This window comes from Varanus komodoensis, unplaced genomic scaffold, assembly GCF_004798865.1.
Source record: "Varanus komodoensis strain SLA01 unplaced genomic scaffold, ASM479886v1 scaffold100, whole genome shotgun sequence".
NCBI lineage: Eukaryota > Metazoa > Chordata > Lepidosauria > Squamata > Varanidae > Varanus > Varanus komodoensis.
The window spans coordinates 93,950-121,139 of NW_025335270.1; the positions used below are offsets into that span (position 1 = coordinate 93,950).

Below are 27,190 nucleotides of genomic sequence, written 5' to 3' on the forward strand. Positions count from 1 at the left end.
CATTAGCTTTTCTGATTTCTGAAACTGTTTAATATTATCTGAACCTTGTTGGTAAGAAAGTGAATAGGATTGATTTATATGCTAGTGACATGTTCTGGACCTTTACCAATCCTAACACTAGACTACAACATAAATATATTTAGAAGAGTTTGAACTATAGTTTGAATAAGGATAAAATGAAAATTATGTAAGACCAAAATTATCCAAGAAAATTGCCAAAGACCAAATTTAGAAACAAGCCAACAAACATTGGATGAATAAACTGGTAAGATATTCAAGTATAAATATTTCAGAAAAATAGAAAAGATATATTAAAAGATATTATGAACTGCTTTTCATAGAATTTATAATGTTAGTTGATCAGCACTTGAAACTGTAATCATAGTATCTGGGTCATACTTCAATATTTATTCTTTTTCTTTAAAAAATATTAAAGTAATAAATGACAAGCTATTGAAATGGCAAAAGGGTCTGCTTCAGTGTATTTGGAATGAAAAAGTAAGAGTGAGGCTACAATTGCATACCTTGGTTTGGTGGGAGCCTCACTGAACTCGGTGGAACTTCTGAGTAGACATTCCTAAGATTATGGTATAAGACATTTATTTTATAGAAATATCAGTGTCATAGAAATTTAGAATTTTCCATTGTAAATTTTATTGTACTGCAAATTCTATTAATAGGGTTATGGGCTGGATGGAAATCCACCTCATTAGGGTGAGAACCAGTGTGGCCTAGTGGTTAGAGTAAAGAAAGCTGGAGAGACTGGGGCTCTGGACATCTGGGATCTAGTCTGCACTCAATGCTGAAACTCACTTGTTGACTGCAGACCAGTCAGTTACTAACAGCCTGACCTATGTAACCCTGACCTACTTACTGCAAAAGTTTGTTTATATATTTATTATTGTATCAAAATAATGAAGAAGTAGAACTGTGATTAGGTAGATCCACAGCTGGCTACAAAATTGGTCATAGAAAGTGCTCATTAACAGCACCTTTTCAAGCTGGAGTGAGGTAACGAGTGGGGTGCCACAGCACTCAATCCTGGGACCCGTGCTCTTTAACATCTTTATTAATGATCTAGATTGGGGGTCCTCAAACTTTTTCAACAGGGGGCCAGTTGAAAGGTGGCAGTGGTGAGCGCGGGCCAGCAAGGCAGTGTCGGTGGGGGGGGCGCGGGCCGGTGAGGACTTGGGGAGGGCGTGTGCGCATGCGGAGATGGTTTTCTCCAAGCGAGTCCAAAATGATCTCTGGGTGAGCAAGCTGGCTCCTTGCTTGCGCATGCACATGGGCCCGGCAAGTCCAAAACTTCTAAGGTGGGCCGGATAAATGGGCATGACAGGCCAGATACAGCCCATGGACTATAGTTTGGGGACCCATGATCTAGATAATGAAGTCCAGGGAACAATAATTAAATTTGCAGATGACCCAAAACTTGGTGGAATAGCTAGCATCCTGGAGACAAAGAAGATCCAGGGTGACCTAAATCTTATAGAACATTGGGCAGAAAACAACTGAATGAAATTCAGCAGAAGCAAATGCCAAGCTCTCCACCTACAGACCCCCCGCCCCCAAATGCATCTGTACAAGATGGGGAATACTTGGAAAAAGAAAAAGACCTTGGAGTTGTTGCTGACTCTCCAGTAGCAGGTCCATCTCCATCATCATCAGTTTAATGTTATCTCAATAATGTTTTAAGCTGTTTTAAGAACTTTCTTTTATTTTTTTACAATACTGTATACATACACATAAGGATAAATACAGATTCTCTCTCTTTCTCTCTCTCTCCAGTACCTGTGGTTACTTTATTATTACTGCATTATTATCATTATTACAATGCTATATTGTGTTTAAGATGTCTTAGTGAATATGGAAGTGTTTCTTAAGTATTTTATATGCATAGAAAGGTAAGAGATATACATATACTAAGGCAAACACTTGGCTTACTCATGTGATCGACTTACATGCAAATTTGACTTAAGGACATTCTCGGGAACAGAACTTGTCCAGGGACTACCTAGACAAGTAATTACTCCCTGGATTAATGCTATATCTTATAAATAGTGACAAAGTGTTAATCATTTACCAGTATTCCATTTAAAAAACTAGTTATTTTGAAGCAGTATGAATAGGAAGTAAAGATAATCTTCTATGCCTTCTGAACTAATGATTGAATTATGCTTATTGATTACTGGTATTTAATTCAAGGTCTTTTGTGGTAACAGAGAGAAGGAAGGAAGAGAGAGAAAGAAGGACAAGCAGCAACTGAAACGGAAAAAGGAATCTGATTTACCATCAGCAATTCTTCAGACTAGTGGTGTGTCAGAATTCACTAAAAAAAGAAGTAAACTGGTGCTTCCATCTCCTCAGGTATATTGCTTCTTGCTATCTGATGGTTGACAGTTAATGCAAATCAAGCTGCTTCTGCTTAAGTAACAGTAGTTGCTTAGTGCATCCAAGTAATGAGTAATTAGAAATAAAGTTTCAGATGCATACGTACACTTCCCCTTTGGTTTTTCTTGATGCGTATTCTTACAGACTTTAATGAGTTTTATGTCGAGGAATTCTTGAGCAATACACCCCAGTGGGTTTGATGACACTAAACACAGCACTGCAAAACTATTAGTAAACAAACCACTTGCCCCTGCTAGCTTGAAGGAGAATCAGATGGGGCAGTTGCCCATATATATTATCTTCTATTGGAATACCCGCTAAGGGTAGGCCCTGTGGTGCTATAGCATTCAGTGAGCCAACTCAGCATGCAGATGGTAGGTTAAGTAGCTCACCATTTGCCGTGGCATCTGCTGGGCATATTCCTGTAGCATTTTGAATATGCAGCCTGATTGGCCCAATCTGCTGTGACATCTGAATCCTATTAGTTGTTCATTAACTGTGGGTTGTCTGATACCCATTGTATCCAGATTTGAGTGTCACATATTACCCTCTAATCTGGAAGTTGCATATTGAAAGTGGTGACATCACACATCAGATTAAATTCTGGGTTAACTGATTACCCCTTGATTTACATATGAAAACGGCCACTGTGTCTAATATCAGGATTGAGTTTTTATTGCATGTTTTTCAATGCTTTATAGTTATGTGCAGTTCAATTATGATGTTGGTCCCTCTTTAAGATTTCAGATACAGAACTTGAAGAAGTAGTAAAAGTTGGCCAAGCAAGTGAGATTGCGCGTCAAACAGCAGAGGAATCTGGTATCACAAACTCTGCTTCCAGCACACTCTTGTCAGAGTACAATGTTACCAACAACAGCATTGCCCTTCGAACACCCAAAACACCAGCAGCACAGGACAGGATCCTACAGGTAAACTCAAATATAAGAGAAATTTTATTTAAAAATAACCGTAGAATATCAAAGTTATAATCCTTTGCAGTGTTATCTTTTATTATAGTTTCACAAAGTAACTAGTCTTTGCTGCAGAGTCCTAGCACTGGGTGTCCCTTGGCCTGGCAGGTGTATACAATTTTTTGAAAGAGGGTTAATAGGTCTCCCAGCTTTGATCATAGCCTTGTGAGGCCTTTCTATTTTTCTTCTCAGCATGAGAGAAAGGATCAATAGCAGAAATAGCTTAGGTATGTGGGTGTCAGAGATATCACTACATTCATTGCTAAGTTCCAGACAAGAGACTTGTACCCACAGCAAAAAGCAGCGAGGCCTGAAGGTTGATGAAGGGTGTTCCTTTCATTTAATCACATTAATTGTTCAGTGTGACTAAACAGGCTTAAAGAAGCCAGATGTAAAATTCTCGTCAAACTGTGGGGCTTGATGCTTTAGCAACATTGAGTTCCTGTTTGAAAATTTCCTTGTCACTTTTCAGATGGATATTCTGGTTTCAGAAGGAAAAACACCTCTTACTTGGTGGTGCTGAGTGCTGTAATTGCTATACCTTTTAACATTGATATATTCATTTCTCTTATGTTTTTAATTTTGCAAATGCTTGTGTGTTTTATGCATCTTGCCATACAGGAAGCTCAGAACTTGATGGCTCTTACTAATGTTGACACTCCATTGAAAGGTGGTCTTAATACACCCCTCCATGAAAGTGACTTCTCTGGGGTAACACCACAGAGACAAGTTGTTCAGACACCAAATACTGTGCTTTCTACTCCCTTCAGGTATGTCAAGTTATTTGAACTTGCTAGGAAGGGCAAAGATGCACTTTAATTTTCCTTTACTATAACTGAAGGTATACTATGCTTTAAATTAATTGTACAATAGCAAAAAAGATTCTGTTAAGTCTTCATTATCAGGGGGTCTATAAATTTTAGCTGGACATGTTGACCACGCCAAAAATTGTAGATGCCAACCCTGCTTTCCAGCAAGTCTGCGCAGCACCCCTTTGCTGCTGCCAACACCCACGCTTACCTTTCCTAATGGAAATGCCAGCAGGGGAGCTGCTGACTGGGTCATGCTACACTGAGGCTTTCCAACATGCACCAGGAAGCAAGATCCTCATACCTCTTCTGTTTCTGAGCAGGAAAGCCTGGCATGGGAATGGCTCTCCTGATTTGCCTGTGCGTGGCTGCTGACTGCTCGTCAAGCTCACTACATGGTGCTGACCTATGAAGAGCAGATTTTGCAAAGTGGTGATCCATGTGGGCACAAATGACATAGCCTGGCAGGGTGTGGTCGGGATCACCAGGGACTTCAAGGCCTTGGGGAAGAAACTCAGGGAGCTGAAGGCCCAAGTGGCCTTCTCCTCAATCTTACTAGTCTGGGTATTTGGGCCAGGCAGGGACAGGAGGGTCTCTGAGGTGAACGACTGGCTTAGGGTGTGATGCCAGAATGAACACTTCAGGTTCCTCGACCATGGCACCCGGTTTCTTGCCAATGGACTTCTAGCAAGCGACGGGTTGCACCTCACGAGGATGGGGGAAAGGTCCTTTGGAGATGCTCTAGCGAGCTTCGTCTGGAAGACTTTAAACTGAGCCGGGGGGGAGGGGTTCAGGCCCCCCAAAAACGTGTCTGCACTGGACAACTGTGGGGAGAGGATCAGAGCTCTGGGAACAGGGTTTTAGAGGTACTGCAGGGACTGACAGGACTCCTACAGAGAGGGGCCAGGTATCAGGGAGGATGGGAGGGAGGAGAAGGCTGGGGACTCCAAAGAAAGGAAGCTGTGGGAAGGAGTTGAGGTGCATGTACACCAATGCTAGGAGCATGGGTAATAAGCAGGAAGAGCTTGAAGCTCTCCTGGGAATAGGAGGGTATGACCTGGTGGGAATCACAGAAACTTGGTGGGATGAAAGGCAAGATTGGAATGTGAACGTAGAGGGGTATCACCTTTTTAGAAAGGACAGGAAGGGAAAGAGGGGTGGGGGCGAGGCTTTATACGTCAGGGAAGGGATAGGATGCAGTGAGATAGAATGCAGCACAGAGGGGGACTCGGTAGAGGCAGTCTGGGTGAAACTTAGGGGTTTTGACAGGGAAAGAGAACTGACAGTGAGGGGCAATAACTTGAGACCCTGGATGATGTCCTGACAGACCAGATTCTAAGGATATCTTGGGTGAGAGGCACAGTAATTATGGGAGATTTCAACCTCCTGGATATTAGCTGGGAGACTCACTCGGTGGTGACAGCCAGGTCACGTCGCTTCCTAGAAGCTATAGAGGGAGGGTTTTTCACACAGAGGGTCCGAGAGGAGACGAGGGGGGGACCCTCCTTGACTTGGTCTTGACCAATAGAGAGGAGCTGCTAGATGAAGTGCAGATTAGGGGAGCTCTGGATGCGAGTGATCACTCCATCCTTTGCTTTGAGATCAAGGGACTGGGGATGTGCAGCAGGTCTAGCACTAGAAGCTGGGACTTCAAGAGGGCCAACTTTGGCCAACTGAAGGCCAGACTGGGGAAAGTCTCCTAGGACAGGTTACTGGAAGGTAAGCGAGTTGAGGGGGGGTGGATGGCGCTCAAAAGGGAGGTTTTGGAGACGCAAGCCTGGACGATACCTCTAGTTAGTAAGGTGGGGAGGCGGAGGAGCGTGCCGCCATGGATGCGAAAGGAGGTGGTTAGAGGGATTAGAGGAAAGAGGAACCTCCATAGGAAATGAGTACTGGGGCAAATAGACAAAAGGGTATACTGGGAGGAGGCCCCTTGCAAAAGGATTCTTCGCAAGGCTAAGGCTGATTACGAACTGAGACTTGCCAAGAATATCAAGAGCAACAAAAAGGGCTTCTGTCAGCATGTAAATAGGAAGAGGAAGGGGAGACAAGTGGTGGGACCACTAAATAAGGAGGAAGGAGATCCAGTGACTGATATGAGGGAACAGGCACAGATGCTGAATAACAATTTTGCCTCTGTGTTCTCCCCAAAGCAGGATGGGGGAGATCTTCATAGGAGATTAGATGAGACCGGGGAACTAGGGACACAGATTAGAGTCACCCCCTTGAAGTTGAGGGGCTCCTCAGGGCATTGGACATTGCAAAGGCGCCAGACCCTGATGGGTTACACCTGAGGGTGCTTAAAGAGTTCTCAGGGATTCTTTCACGCCTGTTGGCCTCCATTTTTGAGGCCTCGTGGAGAAGGGGTGAAGTTCCAGAGGACTGGAGGGTGGCATCAGTGGTCCCATTTTTCAAAAAAAGTAGTAGAAGGGACATGGGGAATTACAGACCTGTTAGCCTTACATCCATTGTAGGAAAAACAATGGAAAGGCTCATAATAGTGAGAGATCTTGTGATGCTAGATAGGGAAGGGAGGCTGACAGACACACAACACGGCTTCTGCAAAAACAGGTCCTGCCAGACAAACCTTGTAGAATTCTACGATAAGGTTTTGAGATGGCTGGATGGAGGGGATGCAGTGGATGTGGTTTACCTGGATTTTAGCAAGGCCTTTGACAAAGTGTCCCATGATATCCTGGTTGAGAAACTGAGGAGTTTTGGGATAGACTAATGCACTGTTTGATGGATTAGGGCATGGTTGCCTGATTGAAAGCTGAGGTAACCATTAGTGGGCAATCATCACTTGTGGCCAGTGACAAGCGGGGTCCCCCAGGGCTCTGTCCTGGGGGTGATCCTGTTTAATCTTTTCATCAATGACATGGAAGAAGGGGTGAACAGTTGCTGATCAGGTTCGCAGACGATACTAAAACAGGGGCAGTGGCACATACTTCAGAGGAGCACGTACTTCAGATCCAGAAGATCTGGACAGACTATGGAAGTGGGCAGGAGGCAACAGGATGGTGTTCAATGTGGATAAGTGCAAGATCTTGCACTTGGGGCATAGGAATGGGTGTCATAAGCACAGGCTAGGCGACAAGTGGCTGGAGAGGGACCTTGGGGTGCTGGTTGACTGCAGGCTGAACATGAGTCAGCAGTGGGATGCAGTGGTTAATAGAGCAAACGCCACCCTTGGTTGCATAGCCAGAAATGTGGCTTCTAGATCAAGAGAGGTATTACTACCACTCTATACAAGTCTGGTGTGCCCACAACTGTAGTATTGTGTTCAGTTTTGAGCCCCTCATTACAGGAAGGATATAGCCAGGTTAGAGTCAGTGCAGCGTAGGGCCACAAGGTTGGTGGCCGGTTTGCAGGGGATGCTGTATGAGGCGAGACTGAGGGAACTGGGTCTCTTCAGCCTGGAGAAGAGGAGACTCGGGATCTGTTGGCGAGTATGTGAGGGGGTGTCACACGGAGGTGGGTAGAGACCTGTTCTCCCCTGCAGAGGAGGGCAGGACACGCTCCAACAGAGCAAAGCTCAGGAAACCAAGGTTCAATTTAGATTGCAGGAAGCACTTCCTGATGGTTAGGACCCCGAAGGTATGGAATGGGCTTCCATGGGAAGTGATTGAGGCCCCATCGGTGAGGGTGTTCAAAGATAGGCTAGACATGCGCATGGTGGGCATGTCTTGAGTGGAGCCGGCTGGAGCTAGGGGTCAGACTAGGTGGCCTGAGAGACCCCTTCTGACTTGCTCTGTTTCTATATTTTTAACTGCATAAATTATGTTTAACAATGTGCACAAGTTTTTTGTGGGGACAGGTGGTTGTTGTTGTTTTGTATTTGAGTAAATGCATTTTCTTTTTAGGACTCCTACTCATGGAGCTGAAGGCCTAACTCCTCACAGTGGGATGACTCCAAAACCAGTGGTGGGAGTCACTCCAGGCAGAACACCATTGCGTGATAAACTGAATATTAATCCTGAAGAGGGAATGGCAGATTACAGCGATCCATCATATACAAAGCATATGGTAATTCAGAAATTGCTTTAACTTTGATTATCCATTGTAAGGATTTTCAAAATTATGATCAATGCTCATCTGAAACCAAACAGAAATTAGTTTAAACCTTTTGCAAGTGTATTTGTGATGTACATCTATTGACTTGGGGGGAAGTCTTTAAAATGGCAGATGAGGTTCTAATTTTCATTAGGATTGTGGCAATAGAAAAAGGTGATGTTCTAACCTTACCTTCCCCTCATCATCTTCCTCATCTAACCTCTCCTCTCTCAGCAGCTTGTAATCACATTGAAGATGGTTGGCTGGATTCTTGATTTTTTGCCCTACCAGAAATGCTCCCTTAGTCAATCTGCTATGCTATCATATTGAGGCCCAATTCACATTTTGAGAAACTGGCTTCAAGAAACTGGCTTCCTGTGTAGAATATATACAGGAGTATAATGCCTGTGGTCATAATACATGTAATAATGCTGCGGAGGCGAGGTGACCAAAACTATATAGGCAAAGCAATGTAGTGCAATATTGTATATGACTAGTAAAACCATTTTGAAAACTATCCAAAGCATTTTTATACATAATGAAACCTTACTGAATAGATAATATTCAGTGTCCAGGAGCGAGAGCTACTTCTGTATTCTCATTTGTTTTACATTTTTTATCTTGGCTTCCAAAATAAAGCAGTGCTCTACCTTCTGATAAGCTTCCTGTATATCAGCCTTCCCCAGCCTAATGCCATCCAGATGTTTCTGTACACATTCACCAGGATTCTTGACCATTAGCCATCTGACTGGGACTGATGAGAACAGAAGCCCAAAACATCTGGAAGGCACTAGGTTGGGGAAAACTGGTCTATGCACAAAGCTGAATATTTCAGGTATTCCCAACCTTGAATCACAGTGTGATGTTGGAATAACAGTTTCATCATAACAGTGATGAGAGTAGTGATCCAAGGTAGGATAAAAATAATATTGAGGTTCTAAATTGGAAATGTCTGTATAATGTTTATTATATGGCATTGTCCAGGATCAGTCTTGCCAGATTAACCATATCTGTTCTGTTTTATGAATGAGGTCTTGAGCTTAATTCAGTAGTTATAAACAATTTTTCATGGGAGTGGTGTGGATGTAATATATATTTATTTCAGCAAAACATTTGAAAAAGTTCTTTGTGCTATTTTGGTTATCAGATTGGTTAGATGTTAATACCATCAGGTGGATGGTATTATTAGAAAATAGATTAGAAAATTGCACTCATGAGCTTTCATCAGTGATTTCTCTTCAGATGGAAAGGGTGTTTTGATTCAGTCACTGCAGGGTTTGTTGTTGTCCTGGTATTGGTCAATATTTGACAGATGATTTAGATGTAGGAGTAGAGGGAATCTTATCAGAGTTGCATCTGATGCAAAACAGGGAACAATACATAATGTTCCAGAAGACAGGAATCCTATTCCAAATGACATTGACAGAATGGAAAACTGCACTGAAACTGGGTTTGTTCAGCCCTGAGAAGAGAAGCAGGGATGTGACAGCTATCGTCAAATAACTGAAGAGCTGTCAGATTTAAAAAATGGGTTTGAGTTATAAGAAAGTAGCCTTTGGTTGACCTTCAGGAGAAATGTCTTAATGGTAAGAGTGTTTCAGTAGTGGAACTGATTATGGGGGAGGGATATCCTGCCTCACTGGAGGTTCTCAGGCAGGGGCCAGAGAGCCATCTGTTGGGGATTCTTTAGCTCTAGATTTTCTGCATTGAGCTGAGGAGTTAGTCTAGATGGCTTACAGGTCCCTTTCCAACTGTTTCCTTTTATTGCTGTCTAGTTAGCTGTGAGTGAAAAACCAAATCCTGATATTCTTGTGGCAGTTTGCTGCTTGATTCTGTGGCTGTTGATATCCGTCCCTTTGAGGCAGTTGATTAGATTGTCCAGCCCCACAAGTAGTTAAAATGCTTTGTAAACCATTGTTAAGGACATTACTGCTTGCTATGTTAAAGTTTAGAGTGTTTCCTTAAGTGGAGGTCCTTTTTCCTCTCTTGAATAAGATAGTCCTGATGTTGGAATCTTGGCTAGTGAGATAAATATCAGATGAATAGTCTCTGCTAGTATCCAGAACTTTAAAAATGATTAGTTGTGATAATTTTGTTTTTTAGCTACTGCCAGAAAACTGTAGCATGTAATGAAATCAATCTGGTTAGGTTACCATTTTACAGCATTAATTACTCTAACAGAATATGTTATGTCAGTATTTTAATGAAGTGCATATGACGTTAAGAATAAGAGCTAGCTTACACAAATTTCTTGCTTATGCAAGCAATCCCATCTTGACCAGGTTTATACTTACATAGATATCATTTGTGGAATTGTAGATGCTTTTGAGTCCAATTACTGTGATTGCTTGCACAATCACAGGAATGAGCAACCTTGAATCCTCAGACCTTCTTTGATCGTCTAGGCTGCCTACTTGAGAAGTACATGCAAAACCTCTCATTTGTGTTATTAATTGGCTTTGTTAATAAGTTACAGTCATTTTATATCTCTGACCATTTTGTAGCAGGTTAGAAATACAGGAGCTGATTCACAGCCAATTAGAATCAGATTGGCTGAAAATTGAAATAACTTTCTGCTTTATTGTTGATTTTAGGAAAATGTATATGTATCTTGTATGTAATGTATTAAATTGCTTTGGCATTCTGCAGGAAAGAGAATCCCGTGAAAATTTGCGCCTAGGGCTTATGGGACTTCCTGCTCCAAAGAATGACTTTGAAATAGTTCTACCAGAAAATGCAGAAAAGGAACTTGAGGATCATAATGCAGATGAAACATACATTGAAGATGCAGCAGATGCGGATGCTCGCAAACAGGTAGGAATTAATTCTTGAATGTGTGAAGGACTGGCAGAGGAGGTTGGTGATTTAAGAAGAGTCTAAGTATATTAATGTTCGTTTATTTATTTAAAATAATTATGTCCCACCCTTTAATAATAAAGGAAAAGTTAAAGAAGAATGAACAGCTACAAAACAATAAATTAACGGGAGACAACAAGAACACAAAAATACTAAAATGATGTGAGCCGCCCTGAAAAAAAAATGTTTTAGTAAATAAAATAAATAAATAAAAAATAAAAAGAAATGATTGTGCCCCAGAGGCAAGCCTCCAGTGTGCAGGTGGGGATTCCAAATGCAGCATGTTTAGTGACTGAGCCAGATCACTCAAAGACTGAGGTTGATAGAATACCTGCAACCCATCCATAACGCTTCTTCTGTGAGAGAAGGCATTTACCAGTTGTAAATTCATTCTGTTGAGATCGGGCTTTAGTCTCATTCAGTCTGTTACAGATTCTACACCCTGGTTCAGATCTGTTACTGACTCACCTCAATTGGCCTAAAAAATTTGGTGTCATCAATAATTTCACATACATATTAAGTAGCATGGGAGATGAGATAGAACTCTGCAGGACTCCTGGCATAAAAAGCAGGAGTCTTATGGAGATCTGGTGCCCATGGCGCTCCAGTCCAAGCATGATCCCAACTTTATGGCAACTCTTTCAGTGGGTTGAGGTTAGCCTTTCCTTGCCTGTATTTTAGCATCTCAAGTAACAAGTCCTTTGAATCATGATGTAGGGGAGAAGAGGGATTTGTCTTGCAGGTGCCATATCTGTATTTGGGAACAAATATTCCCCAAGTCAGATTTCACTTATTCTTGGTTCCTCTGCCCACCTTCCCAATAGCAGGTAGCCTAGCATGCTCCATATTCCTGCAGTTTACCAGTCTGTGCTTGTGGTACAGGGTTATGAAAGAAGAATCCTAATTTCTGGCATGATGTTACCTTTTTATTTATACAATTCCAGTCTCATTTTTTCCTAGATTTTTGCTTTCCCTCAAGACTTTCTTATCTACAGCAGAACCTTCTGACCTTATAATTGCTTTCTGTGCTGCTGAGAGGTCTTAAAAAGAGGTCTTTTGGAGCATTTGAACTACAAGTTTAAATGTCTTTAATCTATTTCTAGACCATTCGGGAAATGGAGCGTATAAAAGCTCTAAAACGGATGCACAAGGCAGTTCAGAAAGATCTGCCAAGACCTTCTGAAGTAAGTTATTTCCAATTTTAATAAAGTTAAAATATAATTAAAATAAGATACATATTGCTGTTGGGCATTCAAAAAGCAAAATAATAGATATTTATAAGTTGTAGTATGGGAGTCAGCAACTGTGGATGCCTAGGTCAAAACTCAAATGAATGTGGGTGGGAGATGTTTGTAACTTTAACATTTGGTGCCAGTAAGAAGCGTGTGTTGAGACACTGGCCCACCTCCTTCATTTCCTTCTTGAAGTAGCCCTTTAGGAAAAATAAGTTGCTGATAGAGTTTGTAGTTCAGCTAAATGAAATTAAGAATAGCAAAGTATTAACTTTTGATACTTATCAAATGGTGTAGATCTAAAATATGAATGTGTGAATTGATAGGACAAAATGCTCAAATGTAAACAGTGTTACTTGGCTTGTGACAGAGGTAGCTCTTAAATGGCTGTGCATATGTTTTTGGCTTAGGTTAATGAAACAATCCTGAGACCTTTAAATGTAGACCCACCTCTGACAGATTTACAGAAGAGTGAAGAACTGATTAAGAAAGAGATGATCACCATGCTTCATTTCGACCTTGTTCATCATCCTTATGGAGAACTTGCAGGAAACAAAAAAGGGAAAGTCCCAGGATTTGGAACCAGCAGTACAGAGCACTTAGCTTACCTTGAACAGAATCCTTATGAGAAGATCTCAAAGGAAGATCTCAAGAGGGTATATATGGAATATTTCTGTACCTAATCTGTGCAGTTTGCATTGCCATGATGTAGCATTTATATTGCATTTTGCAAAACTTTTCCTCCTCAGATGATTAGAAAAACCTCTAAAGCATTCTTCTGAGAGTGCTTTAGTAATACTGGCAACAATTCAGTAAACAGCCTTCTTAGTAGCTTCCTTCACTTTGACAGAAATTAACACTAATAATTAGTGTTAATACTAATACTACTCTACATGACCAAGGTAATGAGTCTTCCAAGAGTGAAAGTCCAGCAAATCACTTCTGATTAGTTCCTGATCCAGAGGCAGACAAAAACCATGCCAGATGTCTTGATTTTTAATCTTTCACATGAGTGACATCCTGCAGTCTATATCCTAGGATGACCTGCCATCTCCTGAGGCATCACCTGCCAGGTCTGTATTCCAGCAGCAGGCAATCAAGCACTAAAGGGCTAAGACAGTAAAGCCTGGCCTGTTGTCCTTGGAACAGAACTCCCTCCTCCATTTGACAAGCCCCATCCAAAATTCCCAGTTTTCTCCTAATCAAGAGAGAAAAAGAGAAAAATTGTTTATGGTTTGTTATACTATGTGGTGTTACATTCAGACCTCTCAAATAGCTTGCCCATTTTTATTGATTCCCCCTGCCGCATGTATCATGACTGTGTTCTTGTGTGCACTTCATGGGGACTGACGGCTAGGCCTAATAAGTTTAGTTTGCCCCTGTGGAACACAGTGTACCAGGGCATGCAGGTGTTTTCCACAGTGTGGATATGAGGTGACTTTTTGTAATTGTCATTAAGTATAGATCCTGAATTGTTCAGCCTTTACTCTGACAAGCCTTACTCTCTCAAGTTTGGTCTGCGATTTCAGAATGTATTGAACCAATCACAAAAGGATGAATCTCCAGTGAAAATTGGTTCTAAAAAGTTACCGTATTATGGAAAGTATCTCTGTAAAAGCACAATTAGACATTATCTTATGAAAGCAAGTTTGTAGGGACCCTGGATCGAATATACAAATTGTACTCTATGTATTAGCTACAGCAAATGTGTGTGAAAGCTCTGGGGTAAGTGTTAGCAGAAAGATTTTCCTGACTGCTTACTGAATGTATGTTGACCCAGACAAAGGATAATATTACTCTTTGTATGGAGAAGATGCCTGTATAAATTGCTCATTGATGGTTCAACACAGCAAGAAATGTTAGATTGTAATTAAATCTTTATTCCAAACAGGCTGAAGAACTCTTGGCTCAAGAAATGGAAGTAGTGAAGCAAGGGATGGGACATGGGGAGCTTTCAAGTGAAGCTTATAACCAGGTGTGGGAAGAATGTTACAGCCAGGTATTATTCCTTCCTGGACAGAATCGCTACACACGAGCTAACTTGGCCAGTAAAAAAGACAGAATTGAATCACTTGAGAAGAGACTAGAGGTTAGTATAACTTTGGGATTGCAGGGGAGGGGGTAACGACTAATTTTGCAAAGCTTTTATTGTCTTTATATTAAAAGAACAGTATCTTTCATCTTATGGCAGAACTACAGGGAATCCTTAAGATGGGGGATGGTAGGGAAGCAATGAAGACAGGGCAGAAATTTAAGGGTCTTTATTTAAAAAAAAATAATGTCATTAGCCACAAAAGGAGGGAATTAAGCCATGCCAGCTTCAGGGTTGTCACAGTTGCCAAGCCAGAATCAGATCGACTTGGGAGAACAGAGGGTCTTTGAATCCAGCAGGTTCAAAATAACCTTCTCTCCTTCTCTGCAGTGCCCAGTCACTGGGAAGACTGCTTTTCACCTTGTACTAAAGCCTGCATCCATGAAGCAATTAATACAAGAGCTTTGCAAAGAAAAGAACTGATACTAGGCCATCCACGCCTGTCATCTACAGTGGTGCATTGTCATCTTTAAGTTGTTTCACAGTATATGTGGAAGTCATGTCTGCCATGACTACAATGTATTATTGTTTCTCCTGTTCAATAGGCAACATGTGTGATTCTAAAGAGGTGGGGATCATATAGTGGGGACCAACTTTGAGAAAACAACAGGGGGGACAGATTGTTTGTGGATATTTTATTAAAGAATTGACTGTGCAAGGAAACTGTCACCAAAACCCACCTTCAATGGCCAAATAAAATTTGCATTGGCCCTCATTTCATTGTAAAAGAACCTCATAGTATAAGATATATTTCCATTCACTGCTGGCCAGCAGAGTGCACTATTGCCCTATGGAATATTCATGATAGGCTCATGACAGCCCAAGATGAACTGTTAATTGCTTTCTTATATGTACATCAACACATTTTTTTCTTATAAAATCGGCATGGTGCCTTAAATATTTGCTCCTCTCCTGTGGTAGCATAGGTTAAGGCTGTAATCCTGTAGACAGCTACTTGGGAGTAACTGGAGTAAGCCCACTTTTATTAAGCCATTTATACATGTTATTAATATATCCATTAAAGAAGGAAATGGTGACCGATGGGGGCAGAGCATGGGTCACCAGAGGTAGTTGCAAGAGATCACCAAAGGTAGAGCTGTCAGTGGTACCACACCAACAACTCTTTCCACATTTTGCTACTCTAGTGAAAACTGAGGCATGCACATTAATGTAAAGATCAGCAGTGCAAACTAATATTTTGAGGAAGCATTCTTAAAAATTAACCTAGAAGACACCACAAGTTTTAGAAAGAACCACAGGATCCAGGGGCTACCAAAGCCTTTGAAAACAAATTGCGAACCCCACAGATCAGACCCACAGGGATTTAAAAAACAGAATTCCCACTTTGTGTGTGCATAGGACTGTACTTGAGGATATAGCTTCAGTTTACTTAATGTCAGTTTCACATGCCTCCCCTCCATGTCCTCTTTAGTACTTCTCTGAGGTCTTCCCACCTTAAAAAGCAGTCCACATGGTTTTTTCCATGCTTTTTGTGAGAAGTGGTTTAGAACTCCCATTCCCATCTCAAACTTGAAAGCCAGGATTTCAAGACTCTCCCTTTGGCCCTTGAGACAATAGGGGGCCGTTGGATTGTTCCCTTCATAAACAACTCAGATTTCTAGTCTTCGCCAAAGCTGAATGATTCACTGACTGTTATTTCTTTCCAAGAGTCCATTTTCCAGGGATTTTTAAAGCTAAAAGAATATCCTAAGTAGGGTAATCTGGTGGAGCTGTGAACTAAGTCCTGTATGCTTCTTTAACACCAAATCCTAAGCACTGAGCTTTGTTATTGCCTGTAGATTAACTATGCACCAGCCAAAGCCTAGCAAACCACTTGTGCAACAGTGATGCTTGAGAAAAAATTACATAGTCTCATTGCTACTTGCTGTAATAGTGGACTCTTTTTTAAAGCAGTGCGGCACATTGTGTTCTTCAGTTGTGCCTCCTTCTCAGTCTTACAAGCCACATCATAATTTCAGTTGCTAGAACACAGTGCAGTATTCTGTATCTGGATGTCCTGGGTTTCTGAATGCAACTGGAAGTCGGCACAAACTGGTGTGTTTTGTCATATTTGGTATCAATTGAAAATCTTTACTAAAAATGTGCAGCTTAGTCACAAGTATGGCTTGGCCAAACTAGTACACCTGGAAGTGTTTTCATTGGATAAGTTTGCTGAGGAGGAATGTGAGTTGAACAGCTAATGTACAGACCAGCAGGTCATTCTGCAGATTTGCCCCACGTCATGGAGAATGTACATATCATATATTCATGAAGACAGAATTGTACACATTTCCTTTTCTACTCAAGATGTATAGTTTTTGAAGCTAGTTCATCCCTTGACATTCTTGTATATTCCCTAGGAATCATAATCTCCATGAAACACTGGAGAATGTGGGTACTTTGGCATGATCTGATCAGAATTTTGTAATTTGTCCATGCAATAAGCATAGTCTCCAAGGAATCTCAGAGAATGTGCAGGAATCAGCAGGATAATGGGAAGAAATTTGTTCATAGTTCATGTAATGTATTTTTCAAGTGATGTTAGAGAATGTTGATATATAATTAGTAACCTGAATGTTTAATTCTACACACTGGTGCCATCTCAAAATAAATTAATCTCTAAACACTCCCAGACTGAGAATAAACAAGACACAAATAGAACTCTTCAATGGTTTTGATGGAAAGACAGTTTCTGTTTCCTTGTGCCTTCAATGTCTGGCCTAGTTTACTGATGCAGTAGAATGAAGTGGAAGAGTACAGAAGGAGCAGAACAGGGTGTGCCTGTAATTAATTACATTTTTGATTGCTTGCCTGTGTGAAAACTCTGCAAGTAGAAAAGTATTATTTATATATGAGGGAGAATTAAAAAATCACATTTTCATTTTTCAGTTCAGTCCACTCTCTTGTGTCCTTCTGCAGGTACAAATCAGGCCTTTGTCTTCAGTCACTGAAGGATTCAGAACAGTGGATAGGCTACTATCCACTTACTTAGACAGGCTATTAGAATACAGGGAGTCCCTGGGTTATGAACAAGTTCCATTTCTGAGAAGGCAGAAATTCAAGTCAAATTTATATGTAAGTTGGATCAAGTATAGTTGGCACTCCAAATTCAGAGGGGCTAGGGTCTCAGAACCCCCATGAAAGTGGAAAACCATGAATAGCTCTTGCACCATCCCATCCAAACTCACAAGGACCGCCTCTTTTCAGCAAGGAAATGCCAAGAGATTTCCCTCCCTGAATGGGCAGGGCAGGAAGGATGCTTTGCAAGCCTCCCTCTCTACCCATTTGCTTCCTCCCTCTCTGTGGGGATGACAATTTTCTGCAGTAATTTTGAAAAAATTAATAGGCTTTATGGTAGTTCATTCATTAGTACAGTTTGTACATGACTCGGGTATTAGAAATTCAGGGACTGCCTGTAATTTAGACATGGAAATAAGTCCAGTGGGAGAAAGGGGAGCTCTTGCACGAGTGCAATACAGCCAGATTCCTAAAATGGTCACAGGATTGATGAAGGGGTGAGAGCTGTGTGTTTTGATGGATTTGTGAATCAGTGTTAGGGGGATGTTTGAATGGATAAATGAATGAAAGACTGATAAAGAGAGAACAGATGGTAGTGACTCTCCCTCTTTCTCTCCTAAGAACAAGTACAGTACACCTTGTGATGTTAAGGTGCTGGAATATCAGTCTTAGACATGCTCATGTGTCCACACAGTAAAAATCAAAGAATGTGCCAGGAGTAGAGCCAGGATGAATGCCCATTCTCTATTTTGGGGTATAGTTAGGAAATACATAGTTAACTTCCCAAGTTCTAGCACTAGCTTCTAATTGAATCTTCAGGTTAAAAAATCTTGAATTATTTTCATGGCAATATGCTACAGTCAACCTGAAAGCGTTAAATACAAATAGCTGTTAATCTGTCTGTCTCTGAACCTGGAACTACAGGAAAGAAAGAGATTTGAGGAGAGAGGTCCAGAAGAAGCATCAGAAAAGGGAAAACAGGGAAACTGAAAAAGGAGAATAACAAAAGATAGGCAAGTCTGAGGAAAAATGGAGTTCCACATAAGGGAAAGTGGACAGGAACTGAAAAGGCAGGAGATGCTGGGAAGGACCATTACGATATCACAGAATGCATCCAACTGCTTAGATATAAGTTTTCATTACTGACATTGCTCCATGTTGCTTTTTTGTATTGAGTCAAGCCTGTTGAGTTAAAAACATAAAGATGCTGTATTTATTGTTCCAGCATCTCAGATTGTTGTTGCATTAAAAGCTGTGGTATAACCACATTGTTCAGGAGACATCAGCTTAAGTGTTAAAAAACAATGGAATGCAATCCATGTAATAAATTGCAGAATTGTAATTTACCCCTGGGACTTTTGATTGTTGAATTAAACAACATGTAAAGCACATAGCAGCTATCAAAAATGTAGGCTGTACACACCTGGTCTAATTTTAGCTAATCATTCTGGGATGATAATATATCAAGTAATACCTCACCTCAGGAATGTTGGTTTTTCTATTAATAATTAAGACTTCTAAGTAAATTGTGCTTAAATCTTGTTTTGACAGGAATTTAAAAAACAGCTTATGTAACATTAGATGCAAATTTATTCCTCCTGTCTCCATCCAAACTGTGCTGGGGTATATCCCTGCAGTGTAATGAAGTGTGCTAATACAAAAAATTTGTGGTTTAACCACTTGGAATGTAGTGCTGTATGAATGCAGGCAACCCATGCTCATTTATCCTGAAAGGGTTCAAATGTGCGTGCATTTTCACAAAGCACCTTCACAAAGATACATATGCTATTTTTGTAATGTATGACGTGCCCCATTGAAACAAGAGGGCATCCATGTGACATTTTCAGGAACTAGAGAGCAGTATTAGGGTTACAACCTTTTAGGCTGCAATATTATGCATACTACCTGGGAATATGCCCCTCTGAACTCAGTGTGGCATACTTGTGAGATAATTAACCAGTATAAAGGGTTAACATTAACATCACTGTAAGCAAAATTTTAACGGCTTGGTTTTCCAGAAAAAAAATTTAATCAGAAAATGTGTCACTACCCTAAATTAACAGAAACCTGATTTAGTGGTTTTATTTGACTTCTTTTTAATAAACAAAAAGGATATGGCTTGTCAGACATGCTATAGAAATGTTTCAGCAATTTTTCTGGTAACCAAAAGTAGATGAACTGAATTTTTTAAAAAAGGAATAGTTTAAAATGGCATATTCAGAAACTTAGTGATGTAATTATATCTGGGCTTTACTTGCTAATTATTTTTACTGGAATACTTGTAAATTTTTAAGTATGATGCAATAGGAGATATTGCTATTCTCTTACACTGTTCAAAATTGGAGGGACAAACTAAAGTTATTGAAAACTGTTAGACTACTAATTTTACCATGCTGAAGAGCTGCATATATGTGTAAGAGCTCCATAAGAATATATGCTTCTTAGAGATAGGCATTTGAAAAAAAGTTAATAACTTTGATTTTAGGTTTGGCTGACTGTACCTATTCCAGTTGCTCAGTTTACTTTGTGTTGAGATTATTAATTATGTTGCTGAATAACTCTGAAGCAACTGGTTGGATCCAAGAAGAATGCATTCATAATGGTACTAGGGAAGTGCGCTTCCCTGCCTCTCTTCCTTCTAGAAGTCCATTTGCCCATTTTTTTTGGGTGTTCCCTCTTCCCCCCATGCCATAGCCCATCTCATTCAGCAGGAATCTGGTGAGAGTCTTTCCAATAGGTAGTTAGCTGCTGGGGGAGGGGAGGACAAAGAAATTGGTTTCTGCTAGCTCTGTTACTCCCTTTTCTCTGGATGTAGTCCTTTAGTGTGTGTGTGAGTTTTTTGTATTTGTTTTTAATGAACACTTTTCTGTAGAACAATAGATCAGGGGACAGTCACTGTCAGTAGTAGTGCATTGAGCAAGGAAGCACTAGAATTATTATGAGTTAATATTTGATTCTGGTATGCTTCTGCAATAAGGAATAAAGATTAATTATGTGCATCAAATTCCACAGTACCTTTTCTTTACACATCCTTCCAAAAGGCTACTGAGTCAGTTGAAAAGCAATTTGACTAGTCTAACTGGAAATATTGTATCAGTACCTATGCTAAGGACAAAACTGCAAATGTACTGGCCCTGTTCATGCACAACAGAAGCAAATCATGGGTTAATTAACCATATCTGGGTTTGCATGTCATGCTGCACAAGTGTGGCTTGTGCAGTAAAGCCAAACGGATAAATGTGCAGCAGGAGCACAGCTGCACCTCCCTGACAGCTCTTTGGCTTTTAAACTGATGGTGTGTTGTTACATTCAAACAGTAGCATAAAGTCCCACTTCATACATCACAGAACAGCTCATGAACAGGCCTATTGGAGGTTGATTATACAGATCAAATCAGCTTGCACCTGGCCTATAACCAAGCTATTTATGGGTCAGTTAACCCATGATGTACTACTGTTACGTGCAGACTATATTATCTGTCAATAGGTTTTGGTAACAGGTCATCAGTGAGTGCAGTGTGTGCCTGCCATGTACAATTGCCAAAAATGCACCTAAAAGGTTGTATCACTTGTGCAGGCACACCTTCTTCTTATGTGTGAAGGAGTCCACATAAAAATGAGACTGTTGTGTTTTTTCCAGAGATTAGGAGCAGCTGTACTCTAGACTTGGGTTTTAAGTAAAGGATACGAACCATTGTTTAAAGTACATCTGTATAAGTGCTAAGAATTTCAGCTTGGTATCTTTTGCTTTAAAATTTTCTAGACTAAAATTATTTGTTTTTTCCTTGAATGTAGGGTCAGCAATTTTTAATTAATGGTATTAGATACAAGTAAATTTACTTGACTCCTTTTATGGGCTTCTAAGTTACCTTCCTTATTAACAAGGAATTGGAAACAAGGAGAGTCTGTTGCTTGCTTGGTTCAAAAGGAAGAAAGCTAATATAGAAAGTGATTTACACCTCATCAAGATGCAACTTAAATCATAATTGTTGAATTTTAAATTTTAATATAATGTGCATTGTGATAGCCTTAAGACAAACATGGGTCCTAGTTGCACGAAGTAGTTTTTGCTAGCATAGCAACAATTTCCTCTCAGACAGATATTCAAACTGCAGTATTTAATTATGCTAAACAGAACATCCTCAGACATTTTGGGAGAGAAATTACACATTTTGAAATAAATGTGTAAAGAATAAGTAGTTTAAAGAGTAAGTTCCTTAATTTCAGTAGGTGCCAGGAATGAGTGGGGAAATGCACCCCTCCAAATCTAGCTAGCTTTACCCCAGTTGAAAAAGCTTGAATTAATTTATTCAATTTATATCCCACCTTTCTTATCTTTTAAACAATTCAAAGTGTCTTACATCATTTTCCTTCACTTGCGCTCCATCTTATCTCCTCCACAACTACCCTGTGAAACTAGTAAAGTTATAAAAAAGAGCAGGCAAGGCAGGCAGTAGATTTTGATATTTTAGAATTTTTAACTTCACTGTTTTCTATTCACCTACTTCCTTATTTTACATTTTTGCTCATGTATTTATATTTGGCATATTAAAACAGTTCTAAATGAAGGAATACAACTTCTGGCTCTTCGAACATTAATCCCATTGTAACTTTTTTTTAAAGATAGCTACAAAGCCGTTTCATGTAAAGTGGACATGTAGTTATTCATTGGTCACTGGACCTTTAAGCCCTTCTAATCAAGGTGTAACACTTCAGAATTCTTTCAGGGTTTTTTTTTGGATTTAAAAATACATTTCTATCTCTTGTGAATTTGCAGTCCAGTGAAATTTCCCTCTGGTGTTGAGAAGTCAGTTTCTGAAATGTGCATTTTCTCTTTGTTTAAGTTGGTGTCCTTTGCACGAAGTCTTCATTTTCCATCAAGCTAGCTTTAAATACATATGCTTTTATACAGATAATGGATTCCATAGCTCTCCTGAGATGTATTTTACCTTTATGGCTTCAAAGGAAAAAAATTGCCTGACAGCACTAGAAGACTTTCTTTTTAAGCAGTGATTTTCAGCTATGGAGTGCTGCACTATAGCTGTGCATTATTGCTGTAAAGGTGGCTTCTAGCGTTTTTTTTTTTTTAATTAACCTGTTACTAGGTGAGCATAGATGTCTGGGTGGGCTATGATGAGTTTGTACTTTTGAACATTCCCCTTGCCAGACCAGATAAGTGTGTGGCCCACCACTGTTCGCAGCCTTCCTGTTCTGCATCTCTGGCTAGACTTTTGCAGGACTGCCAACTAAGTAACTATTCAGCTATACATATTTCATTCTGTTAATAGAGATAATTTATTAATTTGCATATAAGTAATGTTATTTCTGGAAGAAATAAACAGTTAAATAGAAGAAGAATTTCTGGAAGAATAAATAGTTCCAGAATGTAAAATGTGAAAAATCCATCCTACCATATTGTGTTACCCTGTGTATCCTTATGTTTGAAAAAGTTCCTCTATAATATAGTGCCTGCCATCTGAAGTTTTAAGCAGAGACATGGTGTCTGTGAGCACTAGTGCACTTCTGAAAAACTTTCGTGGTATATACCAAGGTCTTCTACTCCTCCTTCCTAAATTGTTTTTTCACACATTTTCTTACTATCAACTGGGATTGTTATGAAATTGGTTTCTGCTGAAAGCTATGGGTTCAAAAGAATTGTTTAGTGTGTATGCGCTTGTACTCAGTCTTTTGGACAGGTTACCATCCTTCACAGCCTACAGTCCACCTTCCTAGGTACTGAAATAAGTCTTAGCTTGTGCTAGCTCATGTTTTTATAAAGTTAGTCTTCTTAAAGTTGTGCACAAGCCAAGTCTTTATTAGTGTTTGAGTGTTGTATGCTGCTGCTGTTGATAACATTATTTCATAGTGATGTACAGAAGTTGATAGTAATGACTCTGTGACAAAGATGGGTAATTGTGAAGTTAATAGATTTCCATTTCACTCTCTGTACATGTGAAAGGGTTAGGGTTGAGGAAAAAACAAAATTATATTTATTAAATAGTGGGTATAAATGCATAATAAATTAATTTCAGTTGCTCTATCCAGTTTGTGCTTTCTAGACTGAACATGGACTCAGACATAGTTTGTAGTTGAAGTTCATACATTTCCAAACTTGGATTCATAGACAAAGATAAATGAGATCATCACCATGTATACATTTGAAAAAAGTGTATGCTTTTGAAAAATGCACATAAATATGCTTTAATCATTGTGATTAGAATGCATATATTTCAAAGGTATGTAGAATTGATGCATACATTTGAGAAATTATGTGTGGATTTTCACGTGAAAAGATTAAAAACACAACGCTCATGATTTGGTACAAACTTTAGTTGGAACTAGTTTTGAGATGGAATTCAGAGAACTTTGAGGAGCTCAATTTTTGCTGATGCACACATCCCTAATTGTGAGCTCAGTGCCAAAAAAATATTTTAAGGGTGGTAGTTATTGGAAGAACAGTGTTTTTCCCTGACAAGGAAAATCCATGCTATTTGCTGGATACATTAATGCAATGGATGATTTACTGAAATAATAAATTACATACATGGTCTTTTGTAACATACAGAGAGGATGGCCTTGCTCCTTTTCTGTTGATGTTCAGGAGTTGGTTCAAGCTTAAAAAAACAACAAAAAAACAAGGTTTTTTGTGCTCATCTGACTTAAACTATTTAATTGCAGTTGTTTTCTTTGGAATGGTTAGAGTTTTTTGCCAGTATCTCTGGTGAATCCCCTTTAAGTTAAGAAGTGAAATAAAATATCTTTAGAAATGATCATAATAATCAGGTATTTTCCCTCTTGGCCATTTCTTTCATAGGATTATGACTTTAGTTTTGAGAACTTACTAGTGCACATTTTAACATGGTAGACTCAACCTCAAATTTCACTTTAAAATATACTATATTTTTAAAGACATTTAACATTTAAAAAAATAGAACTCAATTTTAAATCTTATTTTACTCATTGGGGTATTTTTACAAATGTATCCAGCCTCAAACCTACCTTCAGCAAAAGCCCTTCCCTTCAGGATTTTACCATTATCTTTAAAAAAAAATTAAAATATTTTATTTTACAAAAACTACATAAAATAAAAAAATAAATTACATAATACATAGACTGAAATTTATACATAACAACATAAGCTAAAATATGCGTAACATCATAAACTAAAACTATACATAACAACATGGTGCTCTCATCACCCTCAGGAATAAAGCGTACAAAGGATCACCAATATACCCTGTTTCTCTCCAAAAATACAGCAAATCTTTCGCTGGATATTTCCCTTTATGGTTCTCTAATACATATACTAAAAATAATTCCATATACTTGTAAAATCATTTATTTTCCTTTTCCCTCTCCTAATTTTCAAATCACATGTTAATTTATCATGAATGGCTAAGTTCCAGGATTTTACCATTATCTACTTGCCTCTCATATCTCTTTCTAGAGATCTTCAGCAAACTTCCCAATCCTTTCCCATCTTTTTTGTTCAGGTCATTAGCCAACTACTTTCTCTGTCAGCATCATCATTCAGTCCAAGCATATTGCTTTAGTTTTATGTAACAGGAACTGCAAAACTCTTTGTAAAAGGCCACTCAGTCCATGCAGTGAGTGACTGCACTGCTGTTTGAAGCAATGTCATGTGAATACAATTCCGGGTAGCAGCTGTTCTGTGTCAACTGAGGTTGAGGTTGAGTCCCTAATCCACCCTGCATAGCTCCCTTCTTACCATGACTTTCAGCTTTTTTAGTGCTGCAATCCACTGTCTTCGGCCCATTCTCTCTTGCTGCCCATTACATGGCTACATCTCTGTCTTTGTGTTTCTGCTCTTTTTCAAACTTTCATGCATGATTTAAAACTCGTTAAGTCATACTACAATACAGTACTGATATGTAATTGTTCATATAGTCTTACTATGGTCATAATATACCTACTGTGAATATATTAACAGATTAACAGGGGTCACATGACTACAGAAGCAAAGAGGGCTGCCAAGATGGAGAAAAAGTTGAAGATTATACTTGGTGGTTATCAGTCTCGAGCGATGGGACTCATAAAGCAATTAAATGACTTGTGGGACCAAATTGAACAAGCTCATCTTGAATTGCGCACATTTGAGGAATTAAAGAAACATGAAGATGCTGCTATCCCAAGGAGATTGGAGGTAAAGTTGAGAAATGCTAGGTTTGTCCACCAACCAAAAGGCATGATAAAATTCTGTAAAGAATCATAAGAAGTTGTGTTATTTTATTACAGAATGCTTCCTCCATGTAGTTTGATTTTTAAAAGTGTAGATTATCAGCATTTTTAAAAGATAGTCTGTTCATTTTTATGTAGAGTTGACTATATTTCTCTTCACCCTGCCATAAAATTTCTTATTTCTTTGTGTGTGCATGTGTGTGTAGTTGTATCCGTTTTCTTGAATTCTTCATAAGTTTTAGGACAGTTGATTAAAAATGGCTCTGCACAATTGGTACCATCTGCACGGTTATGCTGCACCTCTAACATTCCATAGAGGTGTGCAGCTGCATCCTGTAGAAAAGGCCTGTGTGTATATGTTGTGGGGGAGGGTCTTGCCATGACATAATTTGAGACTCCCTGCTTGTACACATTTAAAGGATGCTGCTGCTGCTTCTCATGCTTTTATGAGCTGACTGTTAACATTTGTTGTTGCAGTGTCTAAAGGAAGATGTTCAGCGACAACAGGAGAGAGAGAAAGAGCTTCAGCAGAGATTTGCAGAATTTATGCTAGACAAGGAAGCATTTCAGTCAAAATATTAAGCCTCGCTTCTTGCTTAAGCCAATTCTTGTAATAGATATGTTTTACCACATGTGTCTAAAATCAAGCACAGACAAACCTACTACCAAACCCATATTGTGTTTTAAGTAGATTCATTGTACTAGGTGCTAAGGTCATATACCTTTTCCTTTGGAATGAGAAAGAGAAGAAATTAAACTCACACACCCTGATCCAGCAAGTATAATTTGCATGTACTAGAGATTGCTATGCAAGGTAGAAATTCCAGCACCTGGGATTGGTTATGTGGTGATCCTTACTGAATCAGGTCCATGTGTGTACCACTTAAAAAATTGATATTTTTATATTAAAAGGAGAAATGTGCTGGCTCTTATTTGGTCATACCATTTGATAAAGTTACTGTTCCTTTGTGTTCCTAGTATTTTACTATTGTAAAGATCTACAAGAAATATAAACTTACTGTTTGTGTGTCAGTGAATACTGTGAATCTGGAATGTAAAGCAATGAATTAAAGTGATTGTACCCAGTACCTGGAATTGGAATTAAATTGTTCATTGGCAAAATTTAGTTAGTAACATAATACATGTAAAGAACAAAGGCTGACACTGGTCTCTCAGGCAAAAGAAAGACTCCACAGGGAAGCCACCCTGCACAAGCTGCTTTGTAAAATGAAAGGGTGCAGCATGACAGCATATGACAGCATTCACCCTTTGTTCATTCCAAAGGGGCTCATGGAGGAGAACTTCCTGAACAACTGTATCTAAAAACACTTTAAATTGCACATTCAAATTCAGTGACGTTACAGCTGTTTGCACATTAAGATTCCTCCTTAACATTGAGGGCAGTAGGGAAACAAAAATACAGGAATAGAAGTAAACGCTCTTAAGGTTAGACTTTGGGCTTATAAAGCCATGAGATCATTCCAGCACAACAAAGGAGGTACTGGGAGGAGAATGATTTGGCTATGTTGATTAAGCCATGCTGGAAGAAATTTTGCCTAATACTATCTCA

The 27,190-nt window shown here is 39.5% G+C and overlaps 1 protein-coding gene across 2 annotated transcripts in view; it reads left to right on the forward strand.

Annotated features, from left to right (window-relative positions):
* CDC5L (cell division cycle 5 like) overlaps positions 1-26,708 on the forward strand; it is a 34,997-nt gene extending 8,289 nt beyond the window's left edge. The window contains exons 7-16 of one of the 2 annotated variants that reach the window (XM_044419209.1): positions 2,223-2,367; positions 3,132-3,320; positions 3,984-4,132; positions 8,035-8,197; positions 10,874-11,038; positions 12,184-12,264; positions 12,723-12,968; positions 14,204-14,401; positions 25,373-25,585; positions 26,098-26,708. In XM_044419209.1, coding sequence (XP_044275144.1) covers positions 2,223-2,367; positions 3,132-3,320; positions 3,984-4,132; positions 8,035-8,197; positions 10,874-11,038; positions 12,184-12,264; positions 12,723-12,968; positions 14,204-14,401; positions 25,373-25,585; positions 26,098-26,202 — 1,654 coding nt within the window. In that variant the 3' untranslated portion in view covers positions 26,203-26,708. Of the gene's footprint in view, positions 1-2,222; positions 2,368-3,131; positions 3,321-3,983; positions 4,133-8,034; positions 8,198-10,873; positions 11,039-12,183; positions 12,265-12,722; positions 12,969-14,203; positions 14,402-14,734; positions 17,032-25,372; positions 25,586-26,097 lie in introns of those variants that run through there. The other variant, XM_044419210.1, reaches the window with a different exon arrangement.
* Positions 26,709-27,190: the final 482 nt, after the last annotated feature.